The sequence below is a fragment of the Lissotriton helveticus genome, chromosome 10 (genome assembly GCF_964261635.1).
Source record: "Lissotriton helveticus chromosome 10, aLisHel1.1, whole genome shotgun sequence".
NCBI lineage: Eukaryota > Metazoa > Chordata > Amphibia > Caudata > Salamandridae > Lissotriton > Lissotriton helveticus.
In genome coordinates, this window is record NC_136071.1 from 1,140,592,993 (window position 1) to 1,140,610,977 (window position 17,985).

Here is a 17,985-nt window from a genome sequence, read left to right on the forward strand (position 1 = left end):
GTGCGGGCTTCCTGCTTTCACTTCTTCCACTTGACCTCAGCCAGCGCGCGCTCCCATGTGTACTCCTGGACTCGGGTGACCTGTGTCTGTATTGGTTTAACCCCTTGGGCGTGGCCGCGATTCTGCGCCTGTGCGGCACATTCCGATCACCGGTGTGGTCATGACGGCCGGGAGCCGTCATCAGCACACGAGCACTGTAGTGCATGACGGCTGGGGGCCGTCATCAGCATGCAAGGGGTTAAAGTCTTACTCCATATTCACACTGTTGCGTCAAAGCGTTTGTGCAGGAGATCAAAGGAGTTGACCGTTTTCAGAGGTTTGGCATTAATGCCGGCCACACGTTATACCAAATCAATGGGAAGGCGTGCTTTAAAGCCTGGTTGGCTGGCAAACTTTCCGAGTCAGCTATTGCCCCACTGATCAACACAGAGGCGAGCCATCTCACTCCACTGAAGACGAGATTAAGGCAACGGTAGCCAGGATTGGCTGGTGCCAGGCGATCCCTTTCCAGAGCCAGGCCGACTTTCAAACTCTTTAATTCAAAGCGCAGGTTAAAATAGTTGAGTACTTCGACATGAAAATTAGTCTTGACTCTGCGCTTAATGGGAACAGTCCAGCCCGAACTGCAAAGCCAGGTCCTCCCTGGACTGGAAACAAGTATCTTAGGACCGGTTTTGGTGTTTCACCCCTCTTCAGCCAGGATAACTTGATTCCAGTGGCATGGAGAGCACGGGACTCACGTCTGGGCATACCCGTCCCACTCAGACAAAACAGGGGACAAAGAACCCCACATGGGCTAGCGCTGGAAAAGGAGATGCTTGACCTCAAAAATGCCCATACCCTGCAATTATCAGAATAAACACGGACCCGAGTCCTCCTCAAAACAGAGTACTATTGTACAGTAGTCACAGATTAAGTAAAAATAACATACATAGTTAGGCAGAAACTACTATACAAAGTGGGGGACAAGGTGAGGAAGCTGCTGGCATGGTTCAGCAGTAAGGAATTGTACAGAGACCACATCAGGGACTCTATAGCCCCAAAAGACTCGAAAAATATGGGTGGTGAGGTAATAGCAGCAGTAATGGCTGACTGCATGTATGGATTCTATGTCGAACACTTGACACCCCCCAGGCAGGATCTACAGACCTTCGTCCATGACTACCCCTGCAGGAGTTTGGACAGAGGGAAAACCCTAGAATTAGATGAAGACCTGATGAGGGAAGAAATCATCTTAGCCCTTATGCAGATGATCCACTCTAGGAAAACTCTGGGTAAAAAGAATGGCAGGCAAAGATTACAGCCTTACTGCACGACGTGGACCTGGAAGCATACCGATGAGGGGAGCTCCCTAGGGATCTGAACACTGCAACCATTGTCCTTATCCATAAAGTGGATAAACCCAAAGACAGGAGAGCCTCATACAGGCTGATATCACTTCTAAATGCAGTCACCAAAAACAACAGCCAAAGCATTAGCAAATAGGCTGCGGGCGAAATTCCAATCCGGGTCCATCCAGATTAGAATAGTTTTATACCTCAAAGATCAACCAGGCTAAACCTGCAAAGCCTTTACAATAATATCACAGCGGCAGAGAAGCTTAGGGTACCACTGGTAGTTGCATTGTTAGATGCCAGCAAAGCAATTGTCGCAACAGAATGGCCCTTTATGTTCGCTAACATTAAAAAAGTGGGACTTGGAGCCAAGTTCCTGAAAAAAATCAGGTTCCTGTACTTAACTCCCAGAGCCAGAATTAAGGTAAATAGGATCCTCTCTAGAGAGTTCTGCATCCCGAGGGGCACACGACAACGTTGCCCACGTCACCAATGCTGTTCGTCTCAGCCATTGAAGCCCTGGCCAAATGGAGCCAAGTAGATGTCCAAGTAAGTGATTGGTGCTGGCGAACACCCGGGAAGAACGGATATCTTTCTACGCAGATGATATCCTGCTATATCTGGCAGTACTAGAGCTCTCCCTTGCTACATTTGGCGACCCTGCATTTAGGATGGACCGAATGGCTACCTTCATATACTATATGGAGGGAAGATTGCAAAGGAAACTCCATCGGCTACAGCAATGGTTGCAAATATGCCATTACCTGAATAGAGAAATGGGGTGGGCGAAAAAGTTAACACGAAGAACCCCTTAAAGGTAGGGCACAAGACTGAGACCAGTGACAGAACTATCAGGCTTTGAACAATGGGACAGCATTGGACTCTGTGCTAAATTGCGTGTGGAATGCAAATGTGATGATACGATTTATACACCTCTGGACCAGTGCTTAATTTGAGCCAGGGGTTTCCAGTGCTCAGCACTGGCACTTAATTGTCAACACTAGCACTTATGGCAGCCTGCCACATGGTTATACTGTTTGTCTAATTTAGAGATCAGCACAACAACATTTGTTTATTAACTCAATATATTTTGAAAATTACTACTACCTGCCGTCCAACCCATTCTTATAGCTTTGGGGGCCTGGAATAGTCAAAAATGTCACACTGGTAGGAGTGCGGTGGTTAGTAGTTGTGTTGTTACCATCATTGGCAGCGCTGGCAGGGGCAATGAGTGCCGTAAGCTGCAGTGGCCTCCTGACGAGGTCACTGGCACTTATTTATTTATAAAATAAGCACTGGTCCAGACAGATTATGACATGGCCAGAATGCAAATATTCAAATATTTGAAGCTACGCCATGCTCTAAAAAAGGGGAAACATCCTTTACAACGGAACCGCTACAACGCGGTACCGTTACGACGCAGTTTTAACAACGAAAGTCGTTACAACGACTTGCGCTGGGGGGCGCTCTAGGATAGGGGATAGTTTAATTTACTATCCAACACCTTCCCTACTATCCACGGGGACTGGTGTTGGAATAGTAAATTAAACTATTCACTATCAGCGCCCCCCCAACGCGAGTCGCTGTAACGACTTGCGCTGTTAAAACTGCGTCGTAAAGGGACGCGTTGTAACGGTACACGTTGTACCGTCATACATCCCTAAAAAAGAGGATGCCTTGATAGGAGGAAACAAAGGATGATTTCCCCATTGAGAGGAGGTTGCTGGACGAGCATATAATAAAAATAGCTATCTCCCTCACATTTGCAACACTGATGAGAAATACAGAAGGATACCTCGAGCGGCTAAGGGCACAAGGGCAGAGAACCATGGGGGATCTGGAGGAATACGGCTGGAGAGATGCATCACAATTCTCCAGAGAAGTTGCTATAAAGATGAGCTTCTATCTCATCCAATTGAAATTCTTGCACAGATTTTACTACACCCCAACATTGCTTCACAAAATAGAACCAAAGATGACCTATGCCTCCGACAGTGTGGCCAGAGGGGCACCTTCTTTCACACTGTGGGACTTTCCCAAAATTCAGCTTTTTTGGAAGGAAAAATAAATACATACACAAGGTCTGGGGACGGCGAAGGGAACAGACGAAAGACAAGAACCCAGAAAGATACAGGGCACAAGAGCCAGTCCATAGACATTCGAACAGTGAGGAGGAACTGGTGCCATTGTAATGGTCGTTGTATATATACAGCTGCGTGAAGGTGGTGAAAGGGGGGTGAGTATTGCGATATGGAGGAGGGAAGGTACACAAATTTCTGCATTTGTTTTGTGTTTGTCCGAGACCTCGTCTTGTTTGCTAATACATTTTTTTTTTTAATGAGTGCCGGAAGGCCCCACCTGCAAGAACCAGGCCGAATTAAGCTCTGGTGGTATGTTGATCAACCTAAAGCTATTAGTTATGGATGAATATGGGATGAGCGCTCGGGTACGGTAGGGTGTATGGTGTATCCTCTTAAGTGTCATTGAATGTAATTCAGCCTAGCTGTCTCCTAGCTGCTCAGCCAGAGTGAGAGATGGTAATGGAATGTTGTTGTGACTGTGATGAATGGAATGCCGGGGTGCCTGTGTGGATGAGTGGGGACAGTTGGAGATGAGCTGAACAGGTGGCAGGCTGCTTCTGGTGGGACTGGAGAGATGGCTGGCAACATGAATAAGGACTGGTGTATTTACTTACATGGAACTTTTAAAGAAGTCTACTAAACTCTACTTGGCTACCTGTGTCAACTGGTGTAATGTAATGTAAAAAAATGTAATGTGTATACTTGTAAAGCGCACTGTTGCCAGCCGGCGTCCTGGCGCTGTATACCGCTGGGGAACCCGTCCTGGCTTTTCCTGTGGGATGGTCCCTGCTGAGAATCCCCAAGGTGGAGCCAGGCATCCCCAGCGTTGATGGGGCCGTTGTAGAGATGAGGCAAGCTAATGCCCAGAGTTGCCAAGTGGGACCCCTGGTTAGAGTAGGCACCGAGGTGACAATTATCGAGTCCGCTGACCCTGGTCCACGACCCTGCCGTGTCGGGAATCGAACCCTGGTCCCGGGCCAACTTCTGCTTCTGGGTCTTCTGCCTCTAACCAGTGAGCCACACCACTCCACTGTAATGGCACAACAGTGTAGTCAGCAGTGGCTTGGGACAAAGCCACTGGGTGTTGTCTTTGTGTTTCTCAATAAGACTGCTGGCTGTTTTAGGTGCTGTTTTGGGGTGTGTTCTCATGAGCAGCACCATAGTTTCAATGGAGGGTGATATTTTACAATTCCCTCCCTAAACCCATACATTTGATGGGCGTCACAATAGTACGTTTTTTTTGCAAATTTAGCACAGTGTCTTTATTTCAGATAAAGCTGTGTATCAGCTCGCTCAACCTGCGAAGCACCTTCTTGGCGCTTTATTTCAGAGTGAACTCAAAACGAGAAAACCTCGATAACCCCCCCTCCTTCTAGCCCCACCTCAGTGCCTTCCCTCAGACTGTGACAAAACACTCACCTCTCCTTCCCTCGGCCACGGCCGGCCATTCTGTGTGTATTTGCTCTGATTCTGTCTCTTCTTCTGTCCACCATCTGCAAATTTGCACAACAATGGCTCAGGGGGAGCTGTGGAGACAAACATACAGTCTATGTTAGAAAATCTACAAAAATAAGACGAAGTCAAAGAGCAGGGAAATTAAACGGGGCAGCATGGCCAGACAAAAATGTTATGATTATTATTCTCAACATTGCCATTGTTAGCCAGCCAAAAAACATTATTATTTGCAAAGATGAATCAAATATTAGCCTAACTCATTGCGGTTGTTTGCTTTCAGTACCACCTTCCTTAGCTAGCTGCAGTCCAAATTAAAAACATCCTTTCTTCATAAGTAACCACAATCTAAATTCATTTTAAAAAGTGTAAAAAAAATAGCGGGCGCTTGCAAGTTTTGTAAAAACTGAAAAGGAAGCTTCTTAATTCCTAATTTTTGCATACACTCTCAATTGTGCAACTAGGAAGGGCAAATGCAGTTTGGTAAAATAGAAAGCAAGGAACTGCCACCCTCATCTCTCACTGACAGTGGCACAATCTGTGTTTTTAGGCCTGGTCTGCAGAGCTCAAGTTATTAAAACAACAACATTCATAGAGAGCGTTTTTTAGGCCAGTCCCATTGAGCCGTTGATGGATTTGGCCTCCTTCTTTCAGCCACAGCTTACAGAAAATGCCATTCACATTTTAGATCAGGCCAGAGCAATATTTCAGTGTCGCCTTTAGTTAATGTTTCTTAGGTGTTAGTCCGCCTGTCTAAAGTGTGCATCCCCTTGCAGTGACTGGACTGAGAAGAGAGGCAGCCATGCACTGAAATGGAGACATATTTGTGCCCTGAAAAGTGTTTCCACATTCCTGCTCACCTTGCACCAAGGATGATTTTGCACCTTATGTGAATTTGCACCACTTTGTAATTTAGTTTTGAACTCTGATACCATAATGCTGTTTACTTTGCATCACTGGTGATTTTGCACCTAAAATGGAATTTGCCCCAAAATATTATTTAACACCTAAGCGCGATTTGTCATTCTAAAAGCTTTCCAAACCACAGTGGTACTGAGATGGACCTAGGAGTGATTTAGAAAATTGCAAGAATGTTTTTTTCTTAATGAATAGGTAAATGTAATTTTTGTCCTTACGTACATTGTTTTGTACATAAAACTAGTTTCAACACTCTACGTGATGTTGGCATGAAAAACTGATTTTGCACACAAAGGTGATTTTTATACTAGAAATCAATTTGTGCTTAAATGGGGGTTTACCCCTAAAAGTGATAGTGTACTAAAATGTAATTTTCTCTAAGTGCATTTTTTTTATCATATACGTTGTTCCATACTTCTGTTGATATTGTACGAAGGCTGATTTTGAGTGTAAAAGTCAAAAGTTATTTTTGCACCCAAATATGATTTTTCTCTCAATTGTGATGTGTGATCCTAACCACATTTCTTCACTTCTGATGATATTGCACCAAGAGTGACTTTGCATCTAAATGTGACTGTACACCTACATTTGATTTTGCTCCTAAATGTGATTGCACCAAGGGTGAGTTTTCCACCTAAATGTGATTTTTTTCATAAATGTGTTTTATGCTGCTAAACGTTTTCAATGCATATGCTATTGTCACACCAATGGTGATTTTGCACCTCGGTGTGCTGTTAACCATGGGAGGTCGTACAGATGCACACATTTTACACCTAATATAAAACCTTACTATATATTTTTCTCTCTGTACTGAGTGATGTCCTAGGGCAGTGTAGAGTGGCTGGCCCACATGGAATCTGAATAACCAATAGCCTACAGATTGTTCACGTGATCTTGCTATAGATGCCAAACCCAAAACAAAAAGCTTCACTGAGACCCCAGGATGCATGTTACAACACCTTAGAGATCATATCCTTCCCTGTCCAATCCAAGACCACCCTCCAATGCCATAAACTCAGAGCCTTGACCGACAACCTGAAACATTCACCGGTGACAGGTACAATAATCTCAAACTCGGCTCATTAATAATTACCTATTCTTTTTTTTTGTTTACTAAAGACTTACCTTTCTAGATAATGCACTGTGATTTCTCTTATTAGTCTCAAAGAATACAAAAATAGCTTAAAGCGGAAATCCTTATTTCAGATCACAATAACCATGAATGCTATGGTGAAGGTCAGCTGAAAGTCATGATCCAGTCTTTGTGCAACAACTTCTGTATCCTCACCACATTGTTTGATACTGTGAGGGCCCTAACGTCTTCTGCCTTGATAGGGATGTTTACACTGATACCATGTCCACTATATATACTGACACCTACCGCCCCCTTATCACATATATGCCAACAGACCCGATACAAGCAGGAGCCTCCTGACTTTTTAAGCCAAAACTGGCTTACTTTGCTGTCTCCTGCCTGATATTACCTTTGCTTCAATAGGAGTCAATGGGGAAAATTCATTCACCCACTTTTTGTTCTCAAATTCTCCCACTTTCCAGCTCTACGATGTTGGTGTGTATGTTATCACCACCTAACTGCTTGGAAATTGGTTGTAAAAGCAAGATACGTTTTTAAAAAAGCAAATAGGTGCCACGGCTCAAAGGTTTCATAAAAAAGCTACCTAAGGAGCTACACGCGACTGTCACCATACATTGCAACAGCAGTGGCATAACACAAAATGATTGCCCCCCCTGCAAAATGTGATCAGGGTCCTGTTGTCCCCCGGACCGAATAGATATTAATTGGTCTTGGGCTCAATGGGGTCCCCGTGAAGGGCTGGGGCCCCTCTATGCTGCAGGTGGCCTGCACAGGAAAGCAGAGTGAATTTCCCAAGCATTTATACCTATTTCTTGGTCCATGACATTGCACACATTCTGCAAGCCAAGGCTTTAGGAGGTGAGGGGGTCCCCTCCAAAACAAGGAACACTGTGTAGCCCCTGCATTGTGGGGGCTGCTGCGTCCTCCGTTACGGCCTTGTGTAACAGCTGTGCGCTACAGCTGCCATTGCAACACAAACAGGGGCGTAACACAGTCCCCCGCAGCCCCTGCGGTGCAGGGGGCCCTCAAGCTCCAGGGGGCCCCATCAGCACAGCACTCTGGCTGCAGGGCTCCTGATTGAGCCCCGAGGGGGGCCCCCGAGCTGCCTTGCAGGGAGGCCCCCTCAAGGTTCGTTACGCCAGTGAACACAAACAACGATACCACTCAGTCTTAAATTTGGAATGCACGGGACTGTATTTTTAAGTGCTCTGGCTGATTTTTTAAATATTTAGCATGTCAGAAGTTAACAGTTTTGGGGGGAAACATCATTTACAACGCGGTGTTTACACCGCACTACCTTTACCATGCTGCCATTACAACGCAAGTCGTTACTACGACTTGCGCTGGATGGCACTGTTGGTTAAGGAATATTGTAATTTTATATTCCAACACCTTCCCTACTGTTACGTGGGCTGGTATTGGAATATAAAATTATATTAATCCTCAATCCGCGCCCTCCAACGCAAGTCGTTGTAACGACTTGCGTTGTAGAAACCGTGTTGTAAAGTACCACGATCTAAAAGATTGCATTGTACTGACATACATCCGTTTTGGGAGCTAATAAGAGAACAACGCCTGCAAAGGAGGCAGCGATTTTAGGCAAATTTTCATCCCCTCCTTCTGCAGACTTGTGCAAGAAAGAACTCTGATTGGAAAATGCAACACTGTATGCCTAAGTCACAGGCAGAAAAAAGATGAACATAGCTAGAAGCTCTCCCCGTGACGGCTGTAGGGGCTGCGAGCGTACCGCTCTACTACTAGTGTATTAGGAAAAGGATTTAATTTTTTTAAATCAATTTTAATATTGTTACGAATTTTGCGAGAACGCATTTTTAAACTGCATCTTTGGGGGCTTTTTACCTAGTACTAAGAGGGAATACAATTTCGAGGCACTCTGACACACTTTACACTCTCTCTCTCCCTGCCACCACCGACCTAGACAAGCGTAGGCGTCGGCCGGCGGTGGGCGACATCTTGGGAGTAGCGGGGTCAGCGCTCTAGTCGCGCAGGACTCCCGCCCTCCCGGGATACATAAGCAAGGCATTTCGGAGGCCGCACTGCCTAGAAGCTCTCCCCGTGACGGCTGTAGGGGCTGCGAGCGTACCGCTCTACTACTAGTGTATTAGGAAAAGGATTTAATTTTTTTAAATCAATTTTAATATTGTTACGAATTTTGCGAGAACGCATTTTTAAACTGCATCTTTGGGGGCTTTTTACCTAGTACTAAGAGGGAATACAATTTCGAGGCACCCTGACACACTTTACACTCTCTCTCTCCCTGCCACCACCGACCTAGACGAGCGTAGGCGTCGGCCGGCGGTGGGCGACATCTTGGGAGTAGCGGGGTCAGCGCTCTAGTCGCGCAGGACTCCCACCCTCCTTATATTATAAAATGTGTGTCATGGCCAGACGGCGCAGCGGGCTGGCGCAGCGGGCGCGCCGGGCGCGCGCCGAAGCCGCGCCAAAGCCAAGCCCGTCTGCGCCCGTCCGAGCCTGGACCGAGCCCAGGGCCACCCCCCTTACACTTCCTGCTCTATCAAGGTTGGTTTATTCCTCATATGATCTACATGCATTAAATAACATTTCACACAGTGTACATAATTCACCAGTGTGCATATATGCAGATCCTATTGGAGGCCCTTTTATTTGCAATCTGTGCAATAATACTACCCAGGATATACCAAAACCTCCTACATCAATACAGGCTGCACTTGTGAATGTGCGTTCACTTCCATGCCACAAAAGCGACATCCTAGAACTGCTCAATAGTCATGCCATCGATCTCATGTTTCTAACCGAAACTTGGGGCGATGAAGCATCAGGCCCAGATTTTAAAGCTGCCATGCCAGAAGACTACTGTGTTTATAGGCAGGACCGCAAGTCAGCAAGGAAGGGTGGTGGTATCGCTATTATACACCGCAATACCCTGCGAGTTAAAGCTCTCGATCTTAAACATGCGAACTGTGAGGCTTTTGCGTTCACAGTTTTACTTACTACTAATCAATCCTTTACCGGTATACTTTTATACCGCCCCCCTGGTTCTCGCAATGCATTTCTGTCTCAACTCCATCAACTGAGCGAATTGGCCGCGGAACACAGACATTTCACTCTTTTAGGTGATTTTAATTTTTATTTAGAATCCCAGATGGATAAAGATTCGGTCCAGCTCATCACGGACCTTTCTGCGGTAGAACTCGAACAATTGATAACTGCTCCCACACATGAGGCTGGACATACGCTTGACGGTATTTTTACCAATAATCCTCATATTACCGTCAACAAAATACTACCCCTTACATGGTCTGACCACTCTGCTATTTTATTTGATATTAAAACCAGATCAAATACAGATAAAAATACCTCGCACAATGCTTATTTTACCACCAGAGACTGGCGTAACATAGATCATAATTGCTTAGATCAGATTCTCACTGATGCCTTTGCGGACACTGACGGGGAAACGGATCCAAACATAGCGGCTACCACATACACTTCTATCCTGGAAAGGACATTTCAAACGCTAGCCCCCCCGAGAATCTCCAAACGCAATAGGAAAACGCCATCAGCCCCATGGTTCACAGAACCTCTCAGGCTACAGCGTCAATATTGCCGTAACTTAGAACGTCATTGGCGCAAACACTATAATCCCTTAGACAAATCAACATACAAAGCAGCACTCCTGGATTATAAGCACAAAGTAGCCATGGGGAAAAAGATCTACTATACCACCCAAATAGACCAGGCGAAATGTAGTATGAAAAAATTGTTCGAAGTAGTGAACCATCTTTCAGAACCAGTAAACCCTCCCACTGAAACATCACAAACTCTATGTAACATACTAGCTAACTTCTTTTCAGATAAGGTCACCTCTATATTTAAGGACTTTACCCCCAACTCCATTAATATGACATTCACGAATGCAGAATCTAAACTGAACCCATCTACTTTCACGGACTTTACTCAGGTACATTCATATTGTATCCATAAACTAATTTCCTCAATTAAATCTGGCTCCCCTCTGGACCCTTGTCATCCCTCTATACTCCATACTATTTTAGATACTATTACTCTACCACTGACACACATTTGTAATATTATGTTTTCATCAGGTGTTTATCCAAATATTTGGAAAAACACAATAATCAAACCACTCCTGAAAAAACCATCGCTTGATCCTTCTGAACCTTCCAGCTACCGCCCCATTGCATCATTGCCATTTCCTGCTAAGATCTTTGAATCTGTCATGAATGAACAACTATCTGACTATATTCAAACGAATGACCTTTTAGATGACACTCAGTTCGGTTTTCGACAAGGTCACGGGACAGAAACGGCTCTGATCAAGGCCGCTGACGAAATAAGAACCATAATGGACAACGACGGCCAGGCGGTTTTGATTCTGCTGGACTTATCGGCGGCTTTCGACACGGTCGATCATTCTACTCTGATCGGCCGTGTCGAGGCCATCGGTATTAAACACAAGGCCAAGGATCTCATAGCCTCTTTCCTGGCCGACCGTAAACAGGCTGTCAAGCTGGGCTCATTTACTTCTCCGACATTTGCCCTTCCTTGCGGTGTCCCACAGGGCTCCTCGCTGAGTCCGACCCTTTTCAATATTTATGTGTCGGACTTAGCGAGGGTAATAAAAGCGTATAACATCAATTTGACCACTTACGCTGATGATACCCAGCTGGTACTATCTATTCATAAAAATGGTTCCACTATAGCGGCCAACTTTAAAGACGGCATGCGGGCCATCAGCAGTTGGATGGCCTCCAACTGTCTTAAATTGAACTCCTCTAAGACCGAGGTAATGCTGTTCGGTAAGGTCCAGCCGGTCTGGTCTCCCTTATGGTGGCCGGAGGAAATGGGCACTCCACCTGAACCAGTCAGCAGGGTGAGAAACTTGGGAGTCATATTCGATGACAAACTCCAGTTCCACGACCACGTGAATTCTGTAGTCTCATCGTCTTTCAACATCTTGCGAAAAATTAAGAAGCTTTTGCCATACCTTCCTACCACTGCTGGCAAAACTCTTATTTCTACCCTAGTGTTTTCACGTACTGATTACTGCAATGCCCTTTTCCTCAACGCTCAAGAAAAAGTTATATCCAAACTGCAAATGATTCAGAATGCTTCAGCTAGAGTTTTACTTGGTATCCCAAAATTTATCTCTGTCTCTCAACAACTACCTCAACTACACTGGCTCCCAGTAAGGAGCCGTATTAAATTTAAGTCCTTATGTATTGTATATAAGGCAATAAACAACATGGGACCCAAATTCCTTAGAAATTCCCTTAAGCCTCTACCAACCCCCAGAACGCTTCGTTCCAACACCGCTAATTTGCTCCAACTTCCCAGAACAAGGAAAGTTAATTGGGGAGACAGACGTTTTAACATCGCATCAGCAAGATTATGGAACTCTCTTCCTTTCCAAATAAAATCCAGTCCCACATTGCTTATTTTCAGAAAGCAACTGAAAACGTGGTTGTTTTCTCAATAAACTAATCAGCACCTCAGACATAGATCGCTACACCTGCTCTTAAAGACACTGGTAATAGATCTAGCTTTTAGCACCGAGACACCCACGGGTAATTGCTGCGCTGTAAAAATCACAAAAATAAATAAATAAATAGCTAATGATAATTAAAATGTTGTTATTTAGTTGTTCCGTTAGCTGCTCATGAGTTTTCTGCATTTGATTGATTTGGCTGTTACAGACAGAGGTCATTTTTGTTTTGTGGGAACATGAGGTTCATCCTGGAACTGTCTGCATCCCAGAATTCAGTTTATTTATCACTTTCACAATTTACAAGCAACTTTCGTACTAGCAAAATAAACTAAGGAGACTACAGTGTATTTGTTGTGGCGCCCCTACTATTTATGCAATTGATGTTGACAGGATCCGTCCTCACCTACAAATTCTGGTTACGGAATAGCAAAGTACAGGATACTGGTAACCTGTACCCTGGCATGGAGACTTGGAGAGGCACATAGTGTGAGGGTGGTTAGCACTCTAGTCTTTTATTAGAGATCGCATTGATTCGGAGCATCTCAGTTTTTATGGTCGCCAGACTTTTATGTGGGAATCGCCAGAAGAGGCGAGGGACTTTGGCTGCTATCACATGTTGAAGCCAGGAGCACCTGTAATGATTGGGCAGAAGTTGTGTGCTTCCACACAAACGTGCTTTTCCTCCACACAGATAGTTTTGTTTATTTATCAAACTGACTGAGCTTGAATTTTCAGGAGCACAGAAATGCCGCTGTGATTCTATTAAGGTGTCTTCGATAACTAGATAATTTATAGTATTTTTCTTTGGCAAAGTACAGATGGGAGGAGGGCAGTCATGAGCGGTGCAATGATTTTTCGGTCTGGCTTGACAATCCATTCATAAGTCAGTCCTATTAGTATTGCCGATGCAAATTTTTCATCGTTCTCATGCGACAGCACAGCCTGAGTAGAACAGAACTCCCCAAATCGCAGGACCCAACTACTGAACTAGAGAAGGTGGTTCTGAGGCGCTACTACTGCTAGGCCAGTTAGAGTTCCTGTGCAACATAATTTAGCTGGTCAACACCATTTGTCACTGATTGGCTGGTCTGGGCAGCTGGGAGGCCCTGTGTATGAATATGACTGGTTATTTCGCACACCATTACTACGCAGCTTTTTACTGCAATGTTGTTACTTAGCAAATACTGTTACTTTGCAAGTTTTTAGTTCAAGTTTTTCCTTGCGTAGTAAAGGCTACGCGTTGTATAATCGCATGTGTTGTAACGCTTGCGAAGTAATGGTATGCGGTGTAACAGCCGTGTACTAATGGATGTTTACTCCTGTGTATTGGTAGCTGACGTCTTGCAAGTCAGGACTTAATGCACTTCACTCTATTGGCTCCCTCTGGAAGGTTGATACCTATCTGGCAAGGAATCGGTCTGTGTGTCTGAGAGTCATCTGTACTGAGTGACAGTACTCCACATAATGTGGTGCCGTCCATTTCTGAGGGCAGTGCCCTGCAATAGCATGCTACCTGCCAATAACACCTGTGTAAAAAGGAGTGTGCCTTCACCCATCCTTGCTTTAAATGAGCTAATCTGAAGTATTAGCTCATCGCGTTCTAACTCCACACCTCCTCCCTTCAGCCTCTGAACTTCTTTCCTTTATGTCTATCACAACAAGTGGTCTACTTAAATTATTTATCTGTATTGTGGTTTAATTCTCATTCCCGCTATTAAATTCTCATCCTGATGATGGTTTTCAGATATTTCTAAAAACTTTTAATGCTGTTTGTGCTTATGTACTACATAAAAACATTTAATAAAATACAATGACCAAAGACAACAATGAAATGCCCTGGGACAGCCTGGCATAAGCAGGCACAGGCTCAAATACATTGACACATCATTCAAAGCCCAGGTAAAGCCACCAAATATTCGAGTCAGCCACCAACTGCTCGGACACAACCATCATATGCACGAAACCAGCACAGCCACATGCTGTGAAAATCGCAAAAAGAAAAGCCACAACTAAAAGAAATATAATATACAGCTACCCCAAACACGCAAATAACCAAAATGCCAATCACAGACTCACAAGATCAGGCACAGGCCCAAAACATCAATCATAGACCCAAAATGCCGATCACAAACCCACAAAATTAGGCACAGACCCAAAATACCAATCACAAACCCACAAAATTAGGCACAGACTCAAAAGACCAATCTCAGACCCCAGAGAACAGGCAAAATGCCAATCACACGCCTACAAAATCGAGCACAGTCCTTAAACACCAATCACAGACAAAAGAACAGGCACAGACCCAAAACACCAATCACAGATTCACAAGTTCAAGCACAGACCCAAAATATTAAACACAGACCCACAAGATCAGGATCAGGCATAGCCCTTAAATACCAATCAACGGCCCACAGATCAAGCACAGAACCAAAATACCAATCACAGACCCACAAGATCACACACACGCCAAAAACCCCAATCACAGATCAACATATTCGGCACAGACCCATAATACCAATCACAAACCCACGAAATCAGGCATAGACACAAAAGCGCCAATCACAGACACAACAGATCAAGCATAGACAGAACCGAAATGCCAATTACATATCCAAATAATCAAGCACAGAACCAAAATACCAAGCACAGACCTACAAGACCAGGCACAGACCCAAAATACCAATCACAAACCCACGAGATCATGCAGAGACCCAAAACACCAATTACAGACCCAACACATCAAGCACGGACAGAACCGAAATGCCAATTACATATCTAAATAATCAAGCACAGAAACAAAATACCAAGCACAGACCTACAAGACCAGGCACAGACTCAAAATACCAATCACTGACCCACAAGATCAGGATCAGGCATAGCCCCAAAATACCAATCACAGACTCACAAGATCAGGCACAGACCCAAAACATCAATCATAGACCCAAAATGCAATCAAAAACCAACAAGATCAGGCACAGAGCCAAAACATCAATCACAAACCCACAAGATTAGGCACAGACCCAAAATACCAATCACAAACCCACAAAATTAGGCACAGACTCAAAACACCAATCTCAGACCCTAGAGAACAGGGAAAATACCAATCACATGCCTACAAAATGGAGCACAGTCCTTAAACACCAATTACAGACAAAACAGGCACAGACCCAAAACACCAATCACAGACCCACAAGTTCAAGCACAGGCCCAACATACGAAACACAGACCCACAAGATCAGGATCAGGCATAGCCCTTAAATACCAATCAACGACCCACAGATGAAGCACAGAACCAAAATACCAATCACAGTCCCACAAGATCACACACGCCAAAAACCCCAATCACAGATCAACATATTCGGCACAGACCCATAACACCAATCACAAACCCACGAAATCAGGCATAGACCCAAAGCGCCAATCACAGACACAACAGATCAAGCATAGACAGAACCGAAATGCCAATTACATACCCAAATAATCAAGCACAGAACCAAAATACCAAGCACAGACCTACAAGATCAGGATCAGGCATAGCCCTTAAATACCAATCAACGACCCACAGATCAAGCACAGAACCAAAATACTAATCCACAGACCCAAAGACTCAAAATTATAAGTGTATCCTCAAATGCTGAGCACAGCCACCACATGTAGTGTAGACCTGTAAATCTGTTGTGGTTTCAAACCTGTAGTTCAGTCTCTCCGGATGAGCCTTAAATGCCAGTCCGGTCTTCCCACGTGGTGGCAAGGCCTTAAATCACCAATGCAGCCTCAGTGAGCAGCTATGGCCCCAAATGCTCCAGGTATCTCTTGTGTGTGCAGATGTGACTGAGGTTTCCAGTGCCGACTTCCTATTATGCATGCTTAGCCACAAATACCCATGTTGTCTCCTCTACATGCATATAACTTCCCTCAAATGCCCTTAGAATAGATTTTGCCTCAAATACAGTGTGTAGTGCCCACGTGAGTGAAAGAAATGTTTAATGCCCATTAGAACATTGGAATGTTGGGAGCTCCATTGCAGACAATGGAGTGCTCCCTGCTTCTACGGGCCGGTAAAGGCCCGCAGAGCAACATTCAATGTTCTACAAAGGCTTCTCGAAGTTCGAGGGGATTTATATCCCCTCGAGCTTCGAGAACCCTTTGTTTAATTTGTTAGAACATTCTGCCCTTTAGTGGCAGAATGTTCTAATAGCCTTATAGCCCTTCGTAGCAGGGCTATACCGGCTATTAAAGTCCCGCTGTTTCATTAAAGTCCCTCGCCTTTGGCTCGGGTCTTTACGATTCAGCGGGCCTTTAATAGCCGGAAGGCTATAGTGCAGCCTCCGTAGCCAAAAGTAGCCTATTCATAGTAAAAATGCATACCATCAAGGGGACAAGGGAGATGTACATGCTAGTGATAACCGTAGGAATGGCGCCAGCACCCACATATTATGGATCACTTCCTGCACTTATTTGGACAAGGTCAGCAGCCAGCTTTATTATTTCTATATTTTTGTCTTTCCTTCTCCTTTCATTTTATAACCCATTCTCATGTATCAGAGGATCACCCACTCTTTGCCCCTCCCTTATTTATTTCATACAATCAATGAAAATCTAATAAACAGGTTTTCACAACTGACCGGATTCAATGTACCTACAAGTGATGTTGCTTTGAGAAACTGCGAAAAATTCAGTTAGTCGAGAGCACTATTAAGGTGATCGATATTATTTCCTATTGGGTCGTATTAGAGTCCATTGACCTGTATATCAGTCCATCCGGCACGCTGTGCACTGATTCACTTCGGCTGTCAATTTTGTCAGAGTAAAAAAGGCAGAGAAAGGTAAAAGGATTTGTCCTGTACCACACTGTTTAGTAAGGTGGCGGTCAGGATTAACAATTGTGGGCCCTGATTTCAAGGGTGTAGCTTTAATGGGGCGTTTGGGGTGTTACACCCCCATAATAAATGTATTTTCTGGTAAATAGTTGAGTACAGGTGCTTTCAGTCGGGTATATTGAGGTGTTGGTCAGATTTCATCAGCCAAAACAGACAAAAATGCACGCACTCTGTTTCTCTGTTTTGAAAGTCTTCAAATATGTTGGTAAGTTTACAAAATAATGTGTTTTCCCCCACTTTGTACCTGTGCCAATCTGCATTTCTCTCCCTTTCCACTGCTTCTAAAGCAACATTCATGCGCTCTGCCCCCTTATAATGTACTTTTACATTATATGCCAGCATGATTGTTGAAAAATCTGAAGCTCACACCCCCTCAATCTTATTGACCAAGCTACGCCCCTGCCAGATGTACCAACATTTCATGCAACAATGCGCAGCAAAGCAAGTTGCTAAGCTGCGTTGCGTGAACAGGTGTGAGCTGACCTTTGACATATTTACAAAGATATGGCACTGTTCAGCTCTCTCCCTGTGTTGGTGCACTTTTCTGGCTAGCGCTAAAGCAGTGGAAGGGCGAGATTTTGATCGATACCTTATCACTATTGATCCAAACCTCGATCTGGTCGACTGAACCTTTGTTGCCTGTCTTTGAGGAAGAAAGTGCACCTCTCTGCAAGTTAGTTCACCCAATAAAGGACTCTGCTCCCAAAGATCA

The 17,985-nt window shown here is 44.5% G+C and overlaps 1 protein-coding gene across 2 annotated transcripts in view; it reads right to left on the reverse strand.

The window, feature by feature from the left end:
• Positions 1 to 17,985, reverse strand: part of RBMS3 (RNA binding motif single stranded interacting protein 3) — a 1,517,465-nt gene that overhangs the window by 262,109 nt on the left and 1,237,371 nt on the right. For both annotated transcript variants that reach the window (XM_078663941.1, XM_078663942.1), the window contains exon 7: positions 4,835 to 4,941. In XM_078663941.1, the coding sequence (XP_078520067.1) occupies positions 4,835 to 4,941 (107 nt within the window). The remainder of the gene's footprint in view (positions 1 to 4,834; positions 4,942 to 17,985) is intronic.